At 42.9% G+C, this 26030-nt stretch overlaps 1 protein-coding gene across 4 annotated transcripts in view; it reads right to left on the reverse strand.

Annotated features, from left to right (window-relative positions):
• The window catches only part of TJP2 (tight junction protein 2), a 159940-nt gene that overhangs the window by 69766 nt on the left and 64144 nt on the right, over nucleotides 1-26030 (reverse strand). The window contains exon 1 of one of the 4 annotated variants that reach the window (XM_073634675.1): nucleotides 15430-15565. The exons of the other annotated variants lie outside the window; for them this stretch is intronic. Within the exon in view, the coding sequence (XP_073490776.1) occupies nucleotides 15430-15534 (105 nt within the window). The 5' untranslated portion in view covers nucleotides 15535-15565. Of the gene's footprint in view, nucleotides 1-15429; nucleotides 15566-26030 lie in introns of those variants that run through there. 4 annotated transcript variants of the gene reach the window in all.

Below are 26030 nucleotides of genomic sequence, written 5' to 3' on the forward strand. Positions count from 1 at the left end.
TGCCTGATTGAATACAAATTTAAAGTGTTTAGGTCTCACCTCGTATTATATGGTTTTGGTAAATCTTAAAAGGAAAGTTGCCAAGCCTTACTAAACTAAAAAATGCAGAGATTGACTTGGAAAAAAAAAAAGAAAAAGAAAAAAACAAAAACCCTTTATCCATATGTATTTATTGCTTTGTTCCAACCCTAGTTAATGTACACATTATAAATTTCTCAGGGACTTTCCTGCTTGCTTATTTCATCGCACACCAGTACCACTCTTCTCCCCTTGCTGAAATCTCTGATGGAATAAGAAGTGGCAGCAAGGGACTAAAGACTAGGGGTGTTGAATATAATCGTAGCATTGATGCATCACGAATCGGGCATCCACGATGCGGCAGCGATGCTACGACCGGCATAATCGATTGGCGGGTGACATTAACCCGAGCGCTCCCATCGTACTCTACTTACAAGTTTTAAACTGTGTCTTATTGAATCCCCTCTTATAGTACATTAAAGCGGGGTTCCACCCAAATTTTGAACAATATCTGTATGTATTCTCTTCCTTGCCTAGATGCTGACATGCTGTTTAAAAAAATTTAAATTGCAGTAATTACCATTTATTTTTTTATTCTTCTTTGCACTTTCTGGTTCTCCTCCCGTGGGAGTAGGCGTGTTTCTAGCCTCTCCCAGACTCCTGGGAGATAGTCTCAGGCTTCCCAGGATGCCACTGAGCATGTGCGGGAACAAGCGGTGAATGCTGGGAGCACAGCATTCACCACATCCAGAAAATAAATGCTTGTGGGCTTCAAATGCCCACAATGAAGATGGAAACCGCCTGCAGTGAATAATATAAGTTATTCTTTCCGACAAAATCTGACACAGGCGGACATATTACACACAATATGTGAGTATGTAATGCTGAGAAAAAAAGTTTGTGAATGAACTAAAAAAAAAAAAACGATAGATAGGTGGACCCCCGCTTTAAGTGTTCCACTGTACATGCCTTTTAAAAAATATGTAGCTACATACTGCATTTCAGACTGTTCTGTGAATCCCCCTCTGACGTCAGCCGAGAGGAGAGTATCAAGCGGCAAGCTGGGCAGTCTGAGTCACATGTGAGCCGAGGAACAGTCTGAAATGCAGTATATAGCTACCATATATACTCGAGTATAAGCCGAGTTTTTCAGCACATTTTTTTGCGCTGAAAGTGCCCCCATCGGCTTATATTCGAGTCAATCACTTTTCTGCAGCAAAAAATGTCATTTTCCGAACCGACTTTGGGGCCCCGTATCTCGGAGCCCCAAATTTGGTGTGCAAACCCAGTTGAACTAGTACCATAAGGTATCCAATTCTCACATTTAGCATTTTCTTACAGCATTTAGCACTGGGGTTCCTAGCTCTAAGTGGCCCCGAGATACGGGGCCCCAAAGTCGGTTTGGGAAAGGTCATGCTCTGCTGCAGAAAAGTGCTTGACATTTTCTGAACCGATTTTTGGGGCCCTGTATCTTGGGACCACTTGGTGCTAGGAATGCCAGCTTTGATTATGTTGTAGTGCTAGTTCCACTGGGTTTGCACACCAAATTTGGGGTTCCTAGCACCAAGTGGCCCCGAGATACGGGGCCCCAAAGTTGGTTCGGAAAATGTCATTCTCTGCTGCAGAAAAGTGCTTGACATTTTCTGAACCGATTTTTGGGGCCCTATATCTCAGGGCCACTTGGTGCTACGAACCCCAGCTTTGGAAATATTGTGGTGCTAGTTCCACTGGGTTTGCACACCAAATTTGGGGTGCCTATCACTAAGTGGCCCCGAGATACAGGGCCCAAATTCTGTCAACTGTGTCCATCTGCAGCAATGTCTTTTCGGGACCCTTTGGGTCCAGAGACCCCAAATTTTGGCTGCAGCTAGGGGGCATCTAGGAACCCTTAACTACCGAGTTAGAAGTTCGGGTGACCTATGGCTGCAAATGGGCACAGTGAGGCTGCAAATGGGCATTGTTGACCCTCTTTTCCACTTACAGTAGCTGCGCATTTCTCACCCTAGGCTTGTACTCGGGTCAATAAGTTTTCCCAGTTTTTTGTGGTAAAATTAGGTGCCTCGGCTTATATTTGGGTCGACTTAAACTCGAGTATATATGGTACATATTTTTTTTTTAAAAGGGGGCTGTGAATGACTGTACCCTAAGTGCCAGTGTCATTGATCCCATCCCTACACTACCATCACCCCTCTGCCTCTGATCCCACCATTCTTCTGCCTGATCCCACCAGACCTCTGCCACTGATCCCACCATGCTCAGTAATTGTGATATCGAATCGTGGACAAGATAATCAAATCGAATGACCAGTGAAGATGTGCAAAGACCCCAACCAAAAACGTCTTTAGCCTGGACCCATCTTCTGAAACCTCCATAAGTAGCATGGGGCAGAAAAGGAAGAACTGATTAATAATAATAATTATTACAGCTTTCCTGGTAAACTGGGCCCTTGTAAAACATTCACAATGAAATGTTTCACATGTAATTGAAGGCTTCCTTTCAATAACTGCATGTTACCTATTACATGAGTCACATGATTGTCTAAGAGATACAGTCATAAAAGTACACGTGCTATTTTAGGGCTCCTACAATCTATAGCCATCTGCAAAATAGCTATTACTTTCAGATCTCTAACCTGGCAGCAACGCTTTCATTATCAAGAATGCCAAATTCCTCAAAGAATACCTGTTTTTAATTTTTTTTTAAAAAGGGAAGTAGTATGTAACTGCACATTTGGCTCCATGCACACTAGCTAGAATAAAAAAATAAAATACAGAAGATTAAAAAAAAAAAAAAAAAAAAGTCTGGAACAAAAATTCTCACATTTAGCATTTTCTTACAGCATTTAGCACTTGGGGGGGGGGGGGGGGGGGGCCTTGCTCGCCCCCCAACCCCCCTTTCCCTGCCAGGCTGCATGCTCGGATAAAAGGTCTAGTAACCCCATGCCATTTTTTAAGGGGCTGGAATGGATTGGGGGGGGGGGACCCATGCTGTTCCCCCCCCCCTTTTCATTACCAGCAATTCCTTTGTTTACATTCAGCTGTCAGCAGGGAAACCCTCTGACAGCTGATGAATCATCTGTGGTTTTTTTTTTAAATCATTTTTATTTCTGCTCCTAGAAGCTGAAGCTTCACAAACGCTTCTAGACTAAAACAGTGTGTTATGCACTCAGAGTAACACTATTTGATCTACAAGCAGAAAAAAATATGCTCATAAACTGCTCCTAGGAGTGTTTTTTAAGCTAATGTGCATAGAGCCCAATATCATAACAAAATCTTTATTACAAATACTAAATCCCAGATTGCAATAATATTCTACCCCAAACACACAACTGAATATGACACTTTCTGGATAAAGGGTAGATATCTCTGCATTGTGCTTGGCTAGGGTAGGTATATATAAAAACATCTTCAACACAAGTCAAAACTCAATATCGCTTCCAAGGAAAGTGGCAATAGTGTTTAGAATGCTATATTATACACATACACACACCACTTAAGAAATGACACATTGCTACAATGTAAAGTAGTGAGTGTACAGCTTGTATAACAGTGTAAATTTGCTGTCCCCTCAAAATAAGGCAACACACAGCCATTAATGTCTAAACTGCTGGCAACAAAAGTGAGTACACCCCTAAGTGAAAATGTCCAAATTGGCCCAATTAGCCATTTACCCTCCCTGGTGTCATGCGACTCATTAGCGTTACAACATCTCAGGTGTGAATGGGGAGCAGGTGTGTTAAATTTTGTGTTATCACTCTCACTTTTTCATACTGGTCACTGTAAGTTTAACATGGCTCCTCATGGCAAAGAACTCTGAGGATCTGAAAAAAAAAAAAAAAAAAGAATTGTTGCTCTACATAAAGATGGCCTAGGCTATAAGAAGATTGTTAAGACTCTGAAACTGAGCTGCAGCACAGTGGCCAAGACCAATGCAACGGTTTAACAGGACAGGTTCCACTCAGAACAGGCCTCGCCATGGTCAACCAAAGGAGTTGAGTGCATGTGCTCAGCGTCATATTCAGAGGTTATCTATGGGAAATAGACGTAAGAGGGCTGCCAGTATTGCTGCAGAGGTTGAAAGGGGTGGGGGGGGGTCAGCCTGTCAGTCCTCAGACCATACGCCACACACTGCATCAAATTGGTCTGCATGGCTGTCGTCCCAGAAGGAAGCCTCTTCTAAAGATGATGCACAAGAAAGCCGCAAACAGTTTGCTGAAGACAAGCAGACTAAGGACATGAATTACTGGAACCATGTCCTGTGGTCTGATGAGACAAAGATAAACTTATTGGGTTGAGATGGTGTCAAACGTGTGTGGCGGCAACCAGGTGAGGACAAAGACAAGTGTGTCTTGCCTACAGTCAAGCATGGTGGTGGGAGTGTCATGGTCTGGGGCTGCATGAGTGCTGCCAGCACTGGGGAGCTACAGTTCATTGAAGGAACCATGAATGCCAACACGTACTGTGACATACTGAAGCAGAACATGATCCCCTCCCTTCGGAGACTGGGCTGTAGGGCAGTATTCCAACATAACGACCCCAAACACACCTCCAAGATGACCACTGCCTTGCTAAAGAAGCTGAGGGTAAAGGTGATAGACTGGCCAAGCATGTCGCCAGACCTAAACACTATTGAGCATCTGTGGGGCATCCTCAAACAGAAGGTGGGAGGAGCGCAAGGTCTTGAACATCCACCAGCTCTGTGATATTGTCATGGAGGAGTGGAAGAGGACTCCAGTGGCAACCTGTGAAGCTCTGGTGAACTCCATGCCCAAGAAAGTTAAGGCAGTGCTGGAAAATAATGATGGTCACACAAAATATTGACATTTTTGGGCCCAATTTGGACATTTTTCACTTAGGGATGTACTCACTTTTGTTGCCAGCAGTTTAGACATTAATGGCTGTGTGTTGAGTTATTTTGAGGGGACAGCAAATTTACACTGTTATACAAGCTGTACACTCGCTACATTAAATTGGAGCAAAGTGTCATTTCTTCAGTGTTGTCACATGAAAAGATATGATAAAAAGTGAAGGGTTTCCTCATTTTTGTGAGATACTGTACATATGGGAGGGATACATATCTTGTTACCAATAGACATATGGGAGTCCCGCTAAAAATGAAATGTATAGGACTCACCTAGTAATACTAGGAGGGTGTGGATCCGAAAATCAGATGCACAAACGATGAACACAAAAAAAAAAAAAAAAAAAAAAAAACATATACCACACCCATAGAGAGTTACCTAACAAATGTATCAATCAAAAAGGTAAAAATATCAGTGTGTTACACCAAACTGGCCCCCATAGAAGCCAGGCAAAGCACCTTCCCACCCAGCATAAAACTCACCCTAACCCAGCCTCCCCAAAATCCAACCCTGACAAAGGGATAGCCCCCTATACACCTACTAGATGAATGGGGTACGGGATGCCAGCACAAGGGAGCTGGGCCTAACTATCCCCAAGCAGAACCCACTACAGAACCATGGCCCTAAAAGAACTACTGTGGCAGGATCTAGCCCAACAGCTGACAGTGTCACACCTTAAAACCTCAATGGGCGAATGGGGTACATCACCACAGTGCTGGCAGAGCCAATCATGGGAGACCATTGGATCTGGGACCCTCCCTGATATGCCAGCAGCGATATCCACAACGTCAGTGGTCTATCAGTACTCACATGTGCCAATGATGATGTATCATGTGCCCCGATGAGCGTTTACCTGCTGGTTGCTGGGCTATCCCCACACATGGATTCAGTCCAAACTACTGACTTACTGGTTGATTGATCACCAAGTCTCTTATGTCTATAGGATGGATTACCTATGCCGGTTATAATCCCTGCAGCTAATGAACTTCCTTCCTGGCCAAGTCTTCAGGGACTTTCTAGCTGCCTGCATTGTTACATTCCATGCATACCATCCTTGACCATGACTGAACATATCTAGCAGGCATTACGGAAGGGTTGCTCCTGTGGTTGGCTCTGCCAGCACTGTGGTGAGGTACCCCACTGGCCCATTGAGGTTTTAAGGTGTGACACTGTCAGCAGTGGGGCTAGATCCTGCCACAGTAGTTTTTAGGGCCATCGTTTTGTAGGGGGTTCTGCTTGGGGATAGGTTAGGCCCAGCTCCTTTGAGCTGGCATCCCGTACCCCATTCATCTAGTAGGTGTGTGGGGGGCTCTACCATTGTCAGGGTTGGGTTTTGGAGAGGTTGGGTTTTGGGGAGGGTGGGTTAGGGTGAGTTTTATGCTGGGTGGAAAGGTGCTTTCTAGGGGGGGGTCAGTTTGGTGTCACACGCTGATGATATTTTTACCTTTTGATTAATAAATTTGTTGTTAGGTAACTTTATGGGTGTGTTATATCTTTTGGTTTTTTTTTGTGGTTCATCGTTTGTATGTACATATCTTGTTAGCATGCACATACTTTATACTGTTTTTATTATGATTTTTTTATATACTTGTCTAAATAAATGTGAATTTTTATACATTTGTGAGCACTACTTTTTTTCAACTTGGTATCATAGTTGTACTTTTAAAGTCCTTTTACCTCTCCCCTTCTTTTTTGGAATCTGGCAATACTGGAAAACTGTAACCAATTAAGTAACAGCACCCAAAAGAGGATGTTAGAGATACACACAACTTGTGACACACATCACACTTTTGTGAGAGAACTCTCTACTCGCCTCCGTGCACATCATATGGCTCTATATGTGAATGTGTAGTTTGGAACAGAGATGCCCACTGCAGAGCATGGCAAACCACCAGTCCTTCAGAACCAGCATTGGGCATTTCTTTGAGCGGGCGCACAGCAGCATCCTCCCTTATGTTACATTTGTGCTGGATTGTGCTTTTTGTTCCTCTCAAATGCAGCTTCACTTTATGTCTGAAGGTGAGTGTAGCCATATTACTGCATGCCAGGATGGATATAAATTAATGATATTTAAAAATAAAATAAATTAATTAAAAAAAAAAAAAAAATTAAAAGATTTTTTTGATTTTTATCAAATTTATTTTAATAAAATGCTTTTGAAGTAAAAATCGATCTAAAGATAGTTTTCTATTTAAGATACATTAATAATTTCGTTGAGCATGAAATGGAGCTTAGTTATGTAGCATGAGGCGAACTCATTCAATGAATCCAGAGATAACATGCACTGCATTGATGCATTCACACATATCGCTGTTTTACTAACCTGACAGCTTATTATTCTAAATAGGAAACATTAATTTTGTTTGCAAATATTAAAGATTCTAACTACCAGCAAGAAAAGTACATACATTTAAAAGAGCACCTGTAATTTCAGATCCATCATGGAAGCGTCTGTTAGCGGGCATCCACTCACCTGCTGCCGCCACGTCCCTCACCTTGTTGTGTCACTGCCACATCACCAGCCGTCCCATTAAAGTAAATGGGACTGGGGGCGTGGCCTGGACCAGCATGGTGTAGGGAGTGAGAGAAGGGAGCTCCACTTGCCTATAATCCGAATATACAGATCCTGGAGTTGAAACTGCTTATTTTTCGCCCGCCTCTGGGTACCCTGCCTCCCCCTGTCCACGGGGATCATGTCGTCGCCGAAGGAGAAAACAGATCCAGCCGTTAAAGTGGCAAAATACCGGAACACAGATAAAGAGGCCGGGGGGGAAAATGGCGCCAGCTCCTCTTCTCACACAGACCCGGCTGCGGAGGACACTGCACGTGTACTAGAAGCTATTTCGGACTGTAAAAGAACACTGACAAGCAAAATTGAAGAGGTAAAAGTCGATGTCTTATTAATCCTCCAGGACTTACAAAAATTAAGAGACCGGGTCAGGGAGACAGAAGCCCGCATCAGTCACGTGGAGGACGAGATACCGCCGCTACAAGTTCACACCGAGCGATTACAACATCAGCTCAACATGGTGCTGGCTAAACAAGAAGATATTGAAAATCGTCTAAGGAGATGCAACCTACGCTTTGTCGGCCTGCCTGAAGGTTCGAAGGGTTCTGACCCCCCCCTCATTTCTTGAGAATCTACTTGTTAGCACCTTTGGAAGAGCGGAGTTCTCTACCTCCTTTGTGGTTGAGCGGGCTCACAGGCTGGCGGCTAAACCTCCTCCCCAGGGTGCGCCGCCAAGAACATTTATTGCTAAAATGCTCAACTTCCGAGACCGGGATGCTGTTCTCCGGCTTACCAGACTGAAGGGCAACATCCCCTTTAAAAACACCGAAGTCAAGGTATTCCCGGATTTCTCGGCGGAAGTTCAAAAGAAGAGAGCCCTTTTTACGGAAGCTAAACGCCAACTGCGGATCCGCTACTACTCATATGCGATGCTTTTCCCGGCGAGATTGCGTGTTGCTGGAGCAGATTGTGCACATTTTTTCGACACACCGGAGGCCGTCTTCGCCTGGCTGGAGGATAAAGCGGCACTGGCTTGTGAGCCTGCATAAATATCCCAGATCTTGAATAATTTGCTTTTAATGTGGAACAAGCTCTGCTACATATGTGTGCCTTCCAGAACGCTTGAACTCATCCCTTCATACAGGTACTGTGCCACGGTTATGTGTTGTTACCTCTCCCCATATATTGCACACGCACATACCTTCTACTCTTATGAGGACTGCCTACTCCCCTGACTCTATTGATTCCATCACCTCCGACTGCTGTACTCCTCTGATGGCTCTGGAATCCTATACCCATCTCTCCCCACCTATACTATATGTGTTCCCCGTAGTTGGGCCTGGACGGGAGTCTAGTAGGTGGACATGCAGGATAACTCGATTCCCTATATCCTTTTGGCAAGTTATCACCCGCTATGGCACCTGGATTAGGGACTATGGATGTTATGTCCCCTAGACCGGTGGTCTTGCTCCAGATGCTATTGCTCGCTCTACAGCGAAATATCGCTCCCCTAGTTGCGGGTGTCCCTGTGGATCCCGTTATTTCTCATTTTCAATGTAACGTTTGCTTTCGAGCACAAGTAAAGTTTCCCTGGCCTGCCCGGTCCCAGCAAACTGCATTTGTTATTAATTGGATGCATTGCTTACCCGGGTGTGCTAGAGTGTTGATACAGTCACAGTCAGAATGTTCTGATTGGTTCAATGTTCGGTTTTTATACTACATGCTGAAGAGTAATAGATTTTGGTGTTTGTTTAAAAGTACAGTCGCTCTGCGTTACGGCAGGTCATTATATGGCTCTGGCATACAGGACGCTGACCGGCTCCATTTGCCCTGCCCTACCCGACCCATTTTGGGATCGGTAGGGGGCGACGCGGGCCCTCCTGAATTTGGGATGGTCCGTGGCGTCATGGGCAGTGGATGTCTGGTACCCGACTTTCTCTACCTGCTACCATATTAGATGTTAAATGTCTCACATGGAATGTGAGGGGTCTCAGGGCGAAGCCTAAACAAAACGCAGTGCCATCATATCTCAAAACAGTGTGCAGACCTCATGGACAACTCCAGATGGCACTTAAAAAGCCCTGGGTGGGATGGCTATATCAAGCTCCATACTCTGCCAACTCCAGGGGTGTTGCTATACTGGTGGCAACAACAGTGCAATTTGTGTTAATAACCCTCAGGTCTGACCCCCAGGGTAGGTTTTTTATTTTTGCATGCTAAATTAAATGGTCTAGAATTGTTAATATTAGCATTCTATATATCCCCTCTCTTCCAATTTAATATCTTACATGAGGGGTTGGCATTTATGTCTCAATTTCCTACCATTCCTGCGATGTGGCTAGGCGATTTTAATAATGTCATGAACAGGGAACTGGACCGTTTATCAGTAACACCCCATGATAGCCCGTCCCAATCATACACTAGATTTGGTAAAATCCTTACTGATCTGGCCCTTATAGATACCTGGAGATACCGTAACCCGTTAGATGTGGAGAAGCATGAGTATGCCCTATCTCATAATACCACGTCACGTATTGACCTCATTCTGATATCCCGTACCCTTACTCCGCTGCTTGGAGAAGTGGGATTTAATCCGGGTATTCTGTCAGATCATGCCCCATACTGGATTAAACTCAGAGTCGACTCCCCCCCCCAAGACATACAACTGGAAGCTTAATCCGTTTTGGTTGACGATTGTTCCTGATTTGGGGGAGGCCGCCACTGAATTGGATTTCTTTTTTCAGACAAACAGAGGCACAGCACCTTTCTGTGTGGTATGGGATTCATTCAAATCTCATGCCCGTATGATCCTATCCCAACGTATCTCCCGTTATCGCAAGACTTCCTCCCAGGTGCTTGGGCAAGCAGAACAGTCCCTCGTAGAAGCGGAAAAGAACTTTACGGATAGCCCCTCTACATCCACAGCAGATCAACTAAAACTACAGACCAGAATAGTAAATAATTTACACTTTGAGAAGGCCGACAGGAAAATATACTATAGCAAACAAAGACAGTATGAATGCGGAGAACGGGCGGGTCGTCTTTTGGCATATCTGGCACACTTGGACCACTCCCACAGTGGTCTCTCTTCGAGATGCTAGTGGCAGGTTGGTGACTGACCATGCCGAGGTGGCCGAGGAGTTCCGCTCCTTCTTCGCATCCCTATACTCATCTACCACTAATAATCCAACAGAAGAGATAGTGTCACTTTTATCGGATATAGAATTACCCTGCCTTACCCAACCCCAAATTGAGCTGCTAGAAGCCCCCATCACTGAAGATGAAATAACAAAGGCGATCTCCCTGCTTAACCCATCAAAAGCTCCGGGGTCAGATGGACTACCCCTGGAGTTTTATACAACATATAGTGAGTCCTTAATTCCCAAACTTCATTAACTATTTTCCTTTATATTTGAATCCGAATCTTTACCCTCTTCCATGAGCGAGGCAAATATAGTACTGATACCCAAACTTGGCAAGAACCTAGAACTCCCTGAATCTTACCGCCCAATATCCCTTCTTCAATTTGGATATTAAAATTTTGGCCAAGATCCTGGCACTCCACCTGAATGAGGTGATCCTTGCACTAATCCACCCAGACCAGACTGGGTTTATGCCTGCAAAAAACACGGCATATAACCTACGCAGACTCCATATGAATATCCAAGCTGAACATGATACATCGGGCGCTAGAGTTGTGGTGTCTCTTGACGCCGCAAAGGCGTTCGACTCAGTTGAGTGGGCGTACCTTTGGGAGTGCCTCGCAAAATTTGGGTTCGGGCCCAAATTTATTAAATGGATCCGACTTCTATATCAGAGCCCATGCGCTAGGGTCTTGGTCAATGGAAAAGTTTCTGATTCCTTTCCTCTCTCTAGGGGCACACGGCAGGGAAGTCCCCTTTCTCCCCTGCTATATGCTCTTGCGGTAGAACCCCTTGCCTCATCCCTTAGAACACACCCAGGTATTAAGGGGCTGAGCCATGGAAACCTGCTGGAAAAGATTAGTCTGTATGCAGACGATATGTTATTATATCTGGCAGATGCGGGCCCATCTCTGCAATTAGCCCTAGAGGTGATTCAAAACTTTGGCAGATACTCAGGCTTGAAGATCAACTGGGACAAGTCCCAAATCCTCCAGATAGATGTAAACGTCCCCACAAAAGTACAGACCTGTTCCCTACTTCTTAGGGTTAGTGTTATGACTTATCTTGGAATTGTGATAACCCGCTCGCCGGAGGACTACGTCCGCCTCAATATAGAACCCCTAATAGCAATATTGAAAACTAAAACACAGACTTGGGCCAAGTTACCCCTTGGGGTGATGGGCCGTGTAAACCTGATCAAGATGGTCCTCCTCCCCAAATTCCTATATGTTTTGTGGCATGCCCCAATATACTTACCTTTGAGAATATTTAAGTCTACTGAGGCTATCCTTAACTCTTTTGTCTGGGGATCGGGCCATCATAAACTGTCCTGGCAAACACTGAAGAACCCGACTGAATTGGGCGGTGTGGCGCTACCCGATTTTAATCTTTACTACCTGGCGGCGCAACTATCCCATTTTTTCCACTTAGATAAGCATGACAAAGAACGCTATTTATCCCTGATATGCTCCCCTTATGGACGTAGACTCTCACACCCTTTCCAGATTCTCTTTAAAAGGCACTAGCAGACTGGACAACAGGAAAGGACTACTATACCATCATTGTAGAGTTTGGGAGGTGGTAAGGCGTAAGCTTAAGATGCCGCTCACACACTCCCACACACCCCTATGGAACAATCCTGCTCTGGGGGAACTACTAAAGGTGCCAAACCATGAGCTATGGCTTAATCATGGGGTAGGACTTTTGTCGGATGTCTATTGTGACACTGTCCTAAAATCGTTCCAACAACTCAAAACAGACTTTGGCCTTCCTAATACTATGCACTTCTGTTACCTCCAGCTCCGCCATGCCCTTAGGGCTCAATTCGGTGGGGCCTCCACCTGGATATCATCTATATTATGCTGGGATCAGATCATCGCAAACTTATCTCGGGGTTCTACAATTCTCTATTCTCTATTCAGCTATGAGTAAGCACTCAGTCCTGAGTGCGAAACGCGTCAGCTTATCTGTACTTTCTGCATGACAGCCTAGTTATTTTGATGATCCCATTTTTTCAATAAAGTGAAAAAAATTTTTGACTACATCCGGTGTGCGGCATCCGAATCTTCTCCTCCATTCAAGCCTTCTACAATTCTCTGTTGCGACCCACAGCGGCGACCTTTGCATATAAATTAAAAGATCTTTGGTCTGGGGATGTGGAGGGGTTGGAGGATGACGAGTGGGAAGACGCCTTAGATACTTGCAAAAAGGTCTCTACTAAACTGTCGGATTGCCTCACACAACTCTACATTATGCACAGATCATATTTGACCTCTCTCCGTCTAGCCAAGTACAAGCCTAATCAGAATCCTCAGTGCCCCAGATGTGATAGCCCTTTCAGCACCTTCTTTCATCTCCTCTGGTTATGCCGAGCAATACAAGATTACTGGTCCCAGATAGTGAAGTTCATACATGACGAAATGGGCTCCCCTTTAACGCTGTGCCCCAAGCAATGCCTACTGGGGGTGTTCCCAGACCCTGAAATTTCATAAAATATTTCTCCAAGAGTCACTGTTTATTGCCAGGTTACTGATAGCCAGGAAATGGTTGCAGACTACACCGCCAACACTTCGCGAGTGGATATCTGCTATAAACAATGTTTTGCCATATAAAAAGGAAATCTATGCCCACAGGGGTTGTCCGGCCAAATATGGCAAAATTTGGGACACTTGGTTGGGCAGTGTCTCCATGTGCAATATGTTACCTGATAAACGTATCTGGGGACATGTGAATTTTAATAGGGCTTAAAAATCTGAATATGAGATATCCCCCTATTGCAAAACTGCTTAAATGTATGTAATATGACACTATGTATATATGTGCCCTGTCCTATATTCCCTATATATGGAGTTCTTTGATATAACCCGAACATAATGGCACTGTACTATTTATTTATGTATCTTGTATGTAATTTGCTCTTCACATAAAAACACCACGTTAACTGAAAAAAAAAAAAAAAAAAAAAGTAAATGGGACTGTCGGTGAGTCAACAGCGGGTCAGAGGAGGAGCCACTGCAGGACACATGACAGTTGCTCTTTAAAAATTATGATTTAAATCAAGCTATTTTACTAGCGATTTAAATCGACTTGATTTAAATCAAATCCACCCAGCTGCACGCAGTACTCAACTTTATGTCTCGGAGTATAACCCATGCTTACTTATATGCATATTACCAATACTTTAAATAGACGTATTTGCTTTAACTTGCTACATTCCTCAATGCACTTAAAAAAAAAAAAAAAAAAAAGGGGGAAGTTTTACATATTCTAATTTAGATTCAGCAAACAGAAAACTTTTTTTGGTGTATGAATTAATTTGAAGGACCATTGTTTAACAATGGCAACCCGTACAGGAAATATTAGTGACCGATTTTATTCAAATAGTTGGCTGTTCGGATTATCACCAAGCACAATTACATTCTAAAACACCAGAATCTACAAACCTTAAATTAGTATTAAATAAGCAGGGACACTTAAGCCAACCATACATTTATCTCAAAAATTTTCCTTTTCAGGACGTTGTTTGATTTTCTAATAGTTAGTGGGGTCAAAATGATGATCATTTCTAATCAAAGTGAAGAGAACATTTTGAAGGCGCGGTAAGGAAATTTTTGCCAAAACAAACAAAATTCTAACTGTAAATGTGGTTTTCATTCCCCCCCAAAAAAAAAAAATTGTACATACTATAATGTGCATGCTCTAAGCACAAAAGAAACCTGTTTAATAGGTCTGGGATTCCATTCAAGTAGCATCTTTCTATGAAATTTTAATGGCTTTTTAATGAAATAAGCTGACTCAATGATTGTGAGTTGGAATGCTCTGACAAATGCCTATCCGAATTTCCATACGAATTAAAATTCAATATAAATATATATATTACGAGGGTTCTTCAAAAAGTTTCTGCACTTTTCTTAAACTGATTTTTGAAATATATATATATATATATATATATATATATATATATATATATATATATATATATATATATATATTTTCAAAAATCAGTTTAAGAAAAGTGCAGAAACTTTTTGAAGAACCCTCGTATTTACAAAATTGTGTAAACCCTGTACAACCGGTTCACACAGGGGCAGCACGACTTGCAGCGCGTCTCACAGAGGCGTCCTGCACACGACTTCAGCGGCGACGTGTAAAATGACTTCTATATAGAAGTCAATGCAAGTTGCCTGAAGTCGCCCCAAAAATACTACAGGAACCTTTTTTCTAAGTCGGAGTGACTTGAGTCGCTCCTATTAGAATGGTTCCATTGTACAGAACGCGACTTGTCAGGCGGCTAAGTCGCCTGACAAGTCGCCCGACAAGTCGCCCCTGTGTGAACCGGGTCTTAACATACCAGGTAGATGAGAAACATTTCTTTTCACCCATGACATGAAACTGGCTCTGTATTTCGAGATAACATTACAATATGGTCATTATAATTAAGGTAACCAATTGCCATAACAAAGAATAGCACATTCCACTGACATACAGTAGATGTATTGAATTAGAACTTTAGCATTAGGCTTTACTACTCTTCTATAGCTATCATAACCCAATAAATTTATCATGAAAACTGATCATCAACATCCAAGTCATAACCTGCCACATATCCGTCCACTATTGAATAAAACACATGGGGGTTGATTTACTAAAGGCAAATCCACTTTGCACTACAAGTGCACTTGGAAGTGCAGTCGTTGTAGATCTGAGGGGGACGTGCAAGGAAATAGAAAAAATAAAAAAAAACAGCATTTTTGCTTGTACATGATTGGATGATAAAATCAGCAGAGCTTCCCCTCATTTCAGATCTTCCCCTCAGATCTACAACGACTGCACTCCCCAAGTGCACTTGTAGTGCAAAGTGGATTTGCCTTTAATAACCCCATGGTGTCTTTGTTTACCTGATCTTGGAACCTGACCGTCAGTTTTCCCGGCCATGTGTTGCGGCGCCTGTGCTGTACTATGCATGAAGAGAGTTTGCGGACAGGTTTGCTGTCTGTCTGCATGGCATGATGTGCCGTGGACAGTGAGAGAAGCATGCAAGGTAAAAACTACTATCATCCTATAAGTCAAATGATCTCACGTTAATAATTACTTTAGAGGCCCCACCTCTTGTTCAGTGCACCTTTCAGCAAGTAACCTGATCTTGCTTGTTTGACAGTACATCTGTGGGTTACAATGTTGGGTAAAACCGTATACATAACAGCCGGCTTTATCACATGGAATTACTAGCATGTTTTCCTCTTTTTTTTTTTATAGCATAGCACGCCTTATTAGTAAGAGGTGGCGACATACAGGCAAACTATTCAGAACTGCATAGGATTACACAATAGACACTTGACTTTTGATCGTTGGACTATCACAATACCCTTGTAATTTGTGCTGCGCGTCTAACTTTCTAACAGACAGATTGAAGACATATAGAAATTAGCTGCAGCAATAATACATTTTGTTAAGAATATATTGGACTTTACTAAAAGTGTCAAGTGTGTAGAAAAATTCTAAATAGCAGGTTCCTGTCACAGAAGAACGTTTAGACTCACCTCTATGTGTCTCCTACCTTTCAGTGCTGCAGACCTAAAAAAAAAAAACTCTTCAGAATTCAACACTTCCAGGAACGTCAGGTGCCTCTGTTCTCCGCCATATGCTGTGGTTCCATCCTCCAATCCCTACATCACTGCTGTGACCTGGAGTGAGGTAGGAGTCGAATGATGGAACCATAGAATGTGCTGGGGGACGGAGGCATCTGACACTCCCTGGAAGTGCTGAATACTGGAGATTTAGAGAGTTCTGCACAGCACTGCAATGGAGGGAAGGTAGGATGTACGGGCCACTAGATAGGCGAGTATCATTTTTAGAGACTCGACAACATTACTTTAAAACATATCTTACCCAAAATAAAAATGAAATATATTGCAGCTAACCTGTCCTTAGATTTGGTAACTGTATGGGCACTTTCACACTGAGGGGCGGGGGCGTCTGCGGTAAAGCACCGCTGGATTTTAGCAGCGCTTTACCAAAGTTTTAGAGGCGCTTTTCAGCCGCTAGCAGGGCGCTTTTAACTCCCCGCTAGCGGCCGAATAAAGGGTTAATAGCATCTGCATAGTGCCACTACCGCAGCACTTTGGCGGCGATGCCCATTGATATCAATGGGCAGGGGCGCTTTAGGAGCAGTGTATACACCGCTCCTAAAGCGCCTCAAAGATACTGCTTGCAGGATTTTAGCGTCCCGCAAGTGCACCGCTCCAGTGTGAAAGAAGTGACAGGAGAGGCGCTTTACAGGCACTATTTTTAGCGCTATAGTGCCTGTAAAGCGCCTCAGTGTGAAAGTAAACTATTAGTTTTCATATCTCATGTTAAAAAAAAAAATCAGCAAGTACAGAAAATACCTGTTGATCTTGCCAGAAATGCAGTGTCCTTACAGCTTAAATGTGAGCCAAAAAAAAACTGCATAAACAATCTTTTTTTTTTTCCTAGTGCAATATCAACTATAACTACTACTAATATCAACTACCATGAAATAGACATGAACAAGGGTAGACATGTTTGATTCCCAGTTTGTGCGAGAACCATGGCTGCCTCCATAGATACAGTGGAGAAATGAGTGTAGACGAGAAGGAATGGGAAGTTTGTTACTAGCAGGATCACTAGATCAAAATAAAGGAAAAAAAGCCTAAAAAAATAAATAAATAAATACCAACACAGACACCAAACCTAAGGGCTGGTAAGTTGCAATATATAAAATATATAGTTTTGGGTTTAGATATGTGAGCCAAGTTGAATGAGGTAAGTCTGGACCTGATGTACTAAATATATTGTGAGGTCAAGTGCACCTACAGTATAAAGAACTGGTTTCTTTATTTCAAGTTCCCCGCGCATGACTGGATGTTTAAAATGCACAAGAGTACACTCCACTCTTTCATAAATCATGCACCTCCCTTTGGTCGGCCATAGACGGAGCAAACTTCTTTTCTGCAACCTCGATTACCCCATCAACACAGCCAGTGTTGACAGTGGAATCCCTCCCATGAAACCACTGTGTTCTCCCAGCGGGGGGTGGAGTAAGCTGCCCCTGCCGGGAGAGCACAGTGATTAACAGCCACTAGCAATAATCGCATGAATAATCTGGCAGGCGGGTGGAACCCAAGTGGATCAATCAATCAATTTGGGTACATTCAGCCTTGCCATGCTCAACTTGGGTAGATTCAGCCTTGCCATACATGGTTCCAGTCATCTATGGTCGGCTTTAAATCTATACCTAGTTTTTTGCAATGTTTAAACCATTACTGATGCTTCATAAATTATAAGGCGAAAATGTTTTACATAAAAGATTTTTCAGATTAAAAAGTTTTAGATTTTGTTTGAATCGGAATAGAATAGGGAAGGGTTAACAACCTGGTCAGGTTATTTTTTGCTACTACCACTGTGGAAGAGATTTCCCTTTACTTCTTGTCCCAGAGATGCAACAGGAAGACAAAAGGAATCTCCCAGTGTGATGGGACTCCCCTCTTAAGCCAGCCATAGATGGTTCGAATCTCGGGTGGTTCAGCAGGGACTGGCTTAGATTTGAACCATCTATAGGCAGGCTTATTGTACCCAAGTCAATCCATCGATCAACTTGGGCATGTCGGATTTTACAGCGGCTATAGCTGCTAGCAATAATCTCTGTGTTCTCCCGGCAAGGACGTCTCCCTGCACCCCCCCTCCCCACCAAGAGAACACAATGGCTCAGCGGGAGGAATTCTCTCATCAACACTGTCTGTGTTGATGGGGGAAATCAAGCAAATTTCTTACCTGTAACCCGTAGTTGCAGGAAAGAAAATTGCATCATCTATGACCTGCACTAAATACTTGTCCCCAAGTGAATATTTTCCCTCCTCAACCCTTAAATGCTGGATTCCCCATCACTTTCTGTTTCAATGACAATGGTCACCCAGTCAAACACAGGGTTGAATCTCCCCTATGGGGCACAGACAATAATAAAAACAGAGGATCTGTCTTTAAAGCCTCAATTTATCTGAAAAAAAAAAAAAAAGGTATATATATATATATATTACATTACACACTTTAAGCAGCAACCATTAACATCTCACATAATAAACCACACCACCAGGTAAGAGAAAGCATAATCTGTAAACGTAATCACCAAAAACAATGGCCTTTTTGCACATATGCCCTTATAAGCTATATTGATTTTTTTAACATACTAACATGTATGGGTTAGGCAGCATGTTTTTTTAGGCCTTATGTATGGTGAGAAGGTGAAAAATGGCCAGCGTTTGCCCAGGGAGCCTCAATTGGCAGGTATAGCTTTCCATACAAGTGAATGGCTGTATTCAATGTAAATTTGAATGCTTCCATGCATTGGTATTTATCCACGCATGCGCGTAGCACGCATTTTCGAACACAGAAGTTTTGTGTACAGCCTGCCATACAAGTGAAAAACTGTAGGCTGCACCTGTGGCTCCTTGGATGCAGAAAAGCACCCAGAATACGCTGCACACATTTTCAGCCTCTCATGTCCGTGTGCATGAGGCCTAACGCAGAAGGATGCTTGAAATCATGCGAAAACTGATCGAAAAAGATCCAACAAAAAGCACTGCAAATGTTTCATCCCATGGATAGATCAACTAAAATTGAATCTAGAGGATATAATTCACAATGCACAAGTCAGTGTCTGTCGTCAATCAATAAATAAATATAGGCACCAAAAAAAATATGACAAAATAAACACTAAGTACTTTGTATGTACTTTAACACACACCCTCACCAGAAACACAAACAAGACACCAAGCGCTGAACAACTACGCAGCATCGAACTACTGAGCCCCTGCAGAGGGCAAACAATACAGCTATTCAGCAGCAGTGCCACGAGAACACTACCTCCCTTCACCAAAACACAATTCATTCCTGGCATACTTTGTATCTCATTAATATGACAAGCTTGGTGGAAAGAATCGTCTGCTTTTATGCTATAATAAATGTTTAGGTTTCTCTGATTCATGTTTTCCGAATCCTTGTTTTGACCCCATTGAAAAATCTATTCTAATTTCCTTTGATTTCGAAATGAAAACAGCCTTAAAGCTGAACTCCGCAAGTTCAGCCACTTTGTAAAATGCGCTGACTTACTATGGGCTACGTCCAACGAGCTGTATGCCACCTTGTGGACTTATCTTTTTCATTCACAATTTTTATTTTCATTGCGCTCTGGGAGCATAGCTATCACTATACTTCGGGTGCTCCAACTCTGGACCTTATGGTCTCAACTCCAGCAGCTGCAGAGTCCTAGGCAGCCCCTCCTGCCCAATCACAGAGTGCTTTGTATTATGTGAACCCATTTATGAAATGCAAAGCTTTCTGTAAATTGACAGCAGAGGAGAGGGATGGGCAGAGCCGCTGCTTTAAGAGAAGGCAGTGTCCCTCCTGTCAGGGCGCTGGGAGTACAGTGATAGCTGTACTCCCAGCGCTTCATAAAACTTTTAGTTGTAAATAAGGAGATAAATCCTTGAGAGCGCATGCACCTTGCTGGACTTGACCTCTAATAAGCCAGGATGTGTTGGGAAATGGCTGAATTCCTGGCATACGAATTTAAAGAAAAACTCAAGACAGAGAGCTTTTCATCCTCTTCCCACATTATACGCAGCCTCACGGAAGACAGTCTTTATCTGTAGAGGCCTGGTTCCCAATCATTTAAAAGTGAAGTATGGACTTTATCTTTTTTGCTGAATCATACTTACCTATGTGATCGATGCTTCATCTGTCCCCCCACCAGGTCCAACACTGAGAACCGAGCGATCAAACAACGCTGATCGCTCTGTTCTCAGAGCTCCATGAGCAGAGAGCTGGTGACTGTTATTCAGCAGCCCTCTGCTCTACCCCCCCGTGCTCACTGGAGCGCTGGGCTGTGGAGGGGGTGGCTCAGGCTCTCAGTGCCCCGCTGAGATGCTGAGCCAGATGCCGATCCAGGCATGTAGGTGGATCCCGACTTCATGGTCACGATCTTGACCGAGCCTGGACTGGCTCTGTGACTTCAGCCTGCTGTCAGCTGAAAATGGGTCACAGGAGTGCAGAACGAACTGCACTGCACTCCTGTGATCCAAAGAAGAAGTACAGCCAAATGAGCTTTGGCTGTACTTCTACTTTAATCGCTGTGATAGCCTCTGATTGGCTATCACAGTGACCAGTCAGTGTACAGCCCAGCTCAGTGTTTTTTCTCCTCTTGAAAGGAGAAAAGTGTAAAAGAAAAGTGTGAGTAAAAAAATAAAATAATAAAAAGATAAAATAGCTAGATCAAGGTTTTGATCTAGGTCAGCATTAGAGTTAGGCCTCATGCACACAGGACGTTTAAAAGACGCCAGCACTGCTACCAAGAAAAAGCAGCATTAAAAACGTGGCGTTAGCCACGTTTTTGAAAAGCGTCTATACGCGTTTTTCGGCATTTGTACAGTAAAAACACTCCAAATAATAATAAGACGCCAAACGCAGGTAACAAATTGTTACAGCGTATAGGGGCGTTTTTAGTTTTTACAGCTCAACAGCCTCCTGGACGCACAGGCTGTCGTTTTTTTCTACTGCCCCTAAACGCTTATGTCTCCAAACGCCTCTGCCAGTTTATATGTGCAAGGACACATAGGCTAACATGGAGGGGCGTTTAGAGGCAGTTATAAAAAAAAACAAAAAAAACAGACGCCCCTAACAGCAGCTGTAAAAACATCCTGTGTGCATGAGTGAATGGTGATGGTGATTGCGCTGTGAGGGGAAAAGGAAAAAGAGAGGGGTGTGGACCAAAAGGATACTAATGAAATATTAAGAAAACAATATAAAATAACACATGGAATAAATGTACATCCAATAGGAAATTGTGACTTGTGTAGTAAGAATATATATAAAATATATATCACCTCAGGTACTGTTACCCCTTGGTGGTGGTGGAAGTGTCCTTTTTTCTTATATATTGTTTGTTCTGGACTTTTTTATTCTATTTAGATTCATTTATTGTATATATTTTTTCACCAGACCAGGAACTTTCACTATTTATATCTTATCAGCTCACTGGTCTGGTTTACATCTTACCACACAAGTCACAATTTCCTATTGGATGTACATTTATTCCATGCGTTATTTTATATTGTTTTCTTAATATTTCATTAGTATCCTTTTGGTCCACACCCCTCTCTTTCCTCTTCCCCGCACAGCGCAAACACCATCACCATTCACACATTTCTTGTTTCTGCTAGGATCAGAGTCACAGGTGTTTGCAGCAGTGCCCCTTTAGCTTTAATTTGTGTAGACAGCGCGAGAGTTTTTTCTATACACATATCCTGTGTGCATGAGCCCTTAGGATCAAAGGTCAGAGTCAACTTTTATTTTATTTTATTTTATTTTTTAGGAAGGATTAAAAAAAAAAAAGCATTTTTTTTTAAATTAATATCAGTGTCAGTGCGTTTTAAGTAGGTAAAAAACAAAACAAAACCCTGCAGTATTGTTTCTAGGCCCTACTATGGCAACAAATAGCAAATAACATACACATATATGGTATCACTGCAATCATCAGGAGCAGTAGAATTTATTTTGTTGGTTGTTTCTTAGTGGTAGGTTATGGTAATAACGATAAATATACAGCTATTTTTTTTTTTTTAATGTTATTTTTTTTTCAATATATTGTGCTGGCTTTTCTATTACAATATAAGGAAAAAAAATTATCAGCAGATAATATTACCATTTACCACCAAATGAAAACCCAATTCGTCATATTAAAAAAAAAAACAAAACAAAAAAAAAACACCACACACACACGCGTATAATACACCTGGATACTCCAAAGTAGTTGCGATGTGTAGTACAGTATTACCAACGCATATAAAAGTTGCAAAACTGTGTTCAGCTGATTTGTTTTACCCTCCATCATGAAAAGGTTAAAATACCTGCTGTGTAAAAAAAAAAAAACACACACACAGGCAATGGGCTCCTTCTAAAATGTCAACCAGATCCTTATGGCATTCAGCATGGGTAGCCAGGAAAAGGAGCTGTTAAAAACAAAAAAAAACTTTTTTAATAAGTGAAAAAAATGGCATTGGGTTCTCCTTAAAGTGGAGTTCCACCCACTTTTACAACTCTTCAGCATCCCTCACTAAACTGTGCACTGTAAATGAAGTGGATATTTTTTTATTTTTTTTCTCAGCACCTACTGTATATCTGCTGTATTCATTTTTCACTTCCTCCTCCCTGGCTGTGGCTCATCGCATCATTTCCTGCTTGCAATGCCTTCTGGGAAGGGGTGGCAACTTCCTCTGACACTGCGTTGCTATGGAAACCTGACCTGAAACCTATTACCCTGCTTGTGCTGCACTGAGCATGTGCGAGATCTTGCAAGGATGAGATCCAGGAAGAAATACAGTCTGGCTTCAGATGCCCACACTTAAGATGGCCACAGCCTGCTGTAAGTTTATAAAATAACAAACTACTGCTATAAACTAACAAAACAGACCTTAGTTTACAGACTAACTTTACTAGAATACATTAAGCTTGTGTATTATAGGGGTATTTTTATTTAAAAAGTATAATTTTCGACTGGAACACAACTTTAAAATTCTAACCAGGCCTTTATCCAGGCATGCAGCCTGGGTGCCCAAGAAAGGGAGGGTAGCGAGTGTGCACCCATGCGCCCTTTCTGTACCAGACCAGGCCGTACTTTGCAAGGGGGCGTCCAAGCCCCCCATCCTTGCAAGGCACCTTGTCCCAATGTTGCAGGAAAAGGGCCTCTTCACATCCGGTCCCTAAGAGGATATGGAGGGGCTTATAAGAATGTGAATGTTCCCCCTCATAATAAGAAAGGTCTCAGATATTCCCCCAACTGGACAATGAGTTCAGAGGTATATTAGTACCCTTTCTTACTCATTACCAAAAAATAACGGAAACAGTGGTTCCCCCTCCTTCCCAATGTAAACCCATCGTCAATCACGTTGTCCAGTGATGTACGTTCATAGTCGATAATGGCTTCTGGTGATGTTGTTCCACCACCCAAAGGACAGATCCTTGGCTGTTAGAATGTAAATTAAAGAAGTTGTAAAGTCTTGAGGTTTTGTGCTTCAGAGCCCCCCCTTTTACTTACCTGAACCCATCTTTCCAGCGACAAGAACAAGCCCAGCAGCTCCAGCCACTGTCTCGGGTCCTCATTGTATAGATTGATAGCAGCAGGAGCCATTGGTTCCCGGTGGTGTCAATCAAATCCAGTGACTCGGGAGCCGGGGGCGGGGCCGAGTCCTGTTGTCTATGTCAATGGACACTAGCCCACGCTGGTGCCCCTATGGAAAGCGGCTCTAGAAGAGGAGGAGCCAGGAGCGCCACGGGGGGACCCCAGAAAAGGAGGATCGGGGCCGCTCTGTGCAAAACCCTTACACAGAGCAGGTAAGTATAAAAAAAAAAAAAAAAATTGAAATAACAAACAACGAATCTTTACAATCACTTTAAAGATACACTTTTAAGCACACCTGTCATGAGAGGCAGTTGTCACTGCTTACCCCTCTTTCTGAAAATGCCAACCGTCTGGCGGTCATGCTGACCCTCTGCCTTTAAAGCTTTAAATCGCTGACCAGGTAAAGTATGCAGGTAACGACTTTAGGATTCTCACTTTTCTGATAATACTTGTTCTAAGTCACAAAGCATTTTAACCACTTGACCACTGGGCACTTAAACCCCCTTCCTAACCAGACCAATTTTCAGCTTTCAGTGCTCTCACACTTTGAATGACAATTACTCAGTCATGCAACTTTGTACCCATATGAAATTTTTTTCCTTTTTTTCACACAAATAGAGCTTTCTTTTGGTGGTATTTAATCACCGCTGGGTTTTTTATTTTTTGCGCTATAAATCAAAAAATACTGAAAATTCGATTGTTTCTGTTACAAGTTATTGCCGAGTATTGGCCGAGTATTGGCCGAGTATTGGCCGAGTTTTGGCCGAGTTTTGGCCGAGTTTTGGCCGAGTATTGGCCGAGTATTGGCCGAGTATTGGCCGAGTATTGGCCGAGTATTGGCCGAGTATTGCAGATTATTTACATTGAGCAGCGCTGTGGGTACTAAACATCCAGCCCACAGCGCTGCTGCAATCTCTCCCCCTCTCACTGTACCGATCGGTACACAGAGGGGAGGGAGGAACCGGCGTCATGACGTGACGCCGGTTTGTTTACAAGTGATCGCTCCGTCATGTGACGGAGCAATCACGTGGTAAACGACCGCAATCAGCGGCTATTTACCGTGATGCGCCGGGTCCTCTGGACCTGGCGGTCACGGATGTTCCCGGGTGCGCGCCCCAGGGGGCGCGCAGGAGCAACATTCTGGAATGATGTCCCACGGGCGTCCACCCAGAACTAGCCAACCGCGCTGTAGCCATCTTTCGGCTATGGCCCGGTCGGCAAGTGGTTAAGAGGGAGGTCAACAATGGCAGTGTCTTTGGTCGTTTTCCGTGTGTTTTTTTTTTTCCCTGCAAACAGTTTTTGTATGTTTTAAAGAAGAAGCAAACTCTCTCACTCTGATGCTTCTTTTCATTTAGTCCATTATAATAAGTAAATATCAAACTATAGCCACTGTAATCCAGCCCAAATCACATATTACTTACTGTTTAAAGAAACTTTAAAAAACTTGTTTAAAGGGGTAAGGCAGCGCCATCTTAAGTATTGTTTTCTGAGTCCACAGTAGAATGTATTTCCGCCCTTACATTGAGCACTTCCTGTACTGTTAACCAAGCCTCCTTCTCAATCCAATATTTCTATGGCAACCCTGCTTCCCTGCTCATAGCTGACTTGTTTTATTTCATAGTATTTACTTGTGCCAATTATCTAGTGTTTGCCTATGTCAGTCTTATCAGCTTGATGCCCAGGACATGGTCACATGGGGTGTAGTAGGAAGCTCTGAGTGATTATGCAGTCTTGTGGGATTTCAGTGTTGTGCCATAGGAGGTCCTGATAATAGACAGACAAGCACACAGAGTGTGCCGTAAATCAGGGGAGATCTGGGCATGCTCAGTGACGTCATTCTAAAGAACAAAAAGGATTACAACAATACTAAGCAAGTAAGGAGATATCTACAAGCAGTGTTCATTAGGGTTTTTATGCTGATTTACATGGGACAAAGTTGTGGGGGAGAGTTTACAACCACTTTAAGGCCTAAGCATTTTTGTCTTAGCCAATGGAAAGCTAGTTACTAGGAGGAGAGAGTTGTAAGGTATGGAAATGTGGGTTTTTCAGGTGCTCCCATTTAAGTCTATTGGGGCAAAAATGTGTGGTCATGCTGGAACAAAGCTTCCATACATTTTTTGAGCATGGAGTGTCAGCACTTTGCTCATATGTGAGTGGGCACAATAAAATACCATAGAAATCCAAATCTGATTGGACAATCACTGTACAATCTCATTTGAATGTACCATACCTATGCAATATGAGCAAAAAACCTATACCATCCATTTCTATCCAATTGCACAGGTCCTTACATTTCATAATTGTTGG

The sequence above is a fragment of the Aquarana catesbeiana genome, linkage group LG01, assembly GCF_042186555.1.
Source record: "Aquarana catesbeiana isolate 2022-GZ linkage group LG01, ASM4218655v1, whole genome shotgun sequence".
Lineage (NCBI taxonomy): Eukaryota > Metazoa > Chordata > Amphibia > Anura > Ranidae > Aquarana > Aquarana catesbeiana.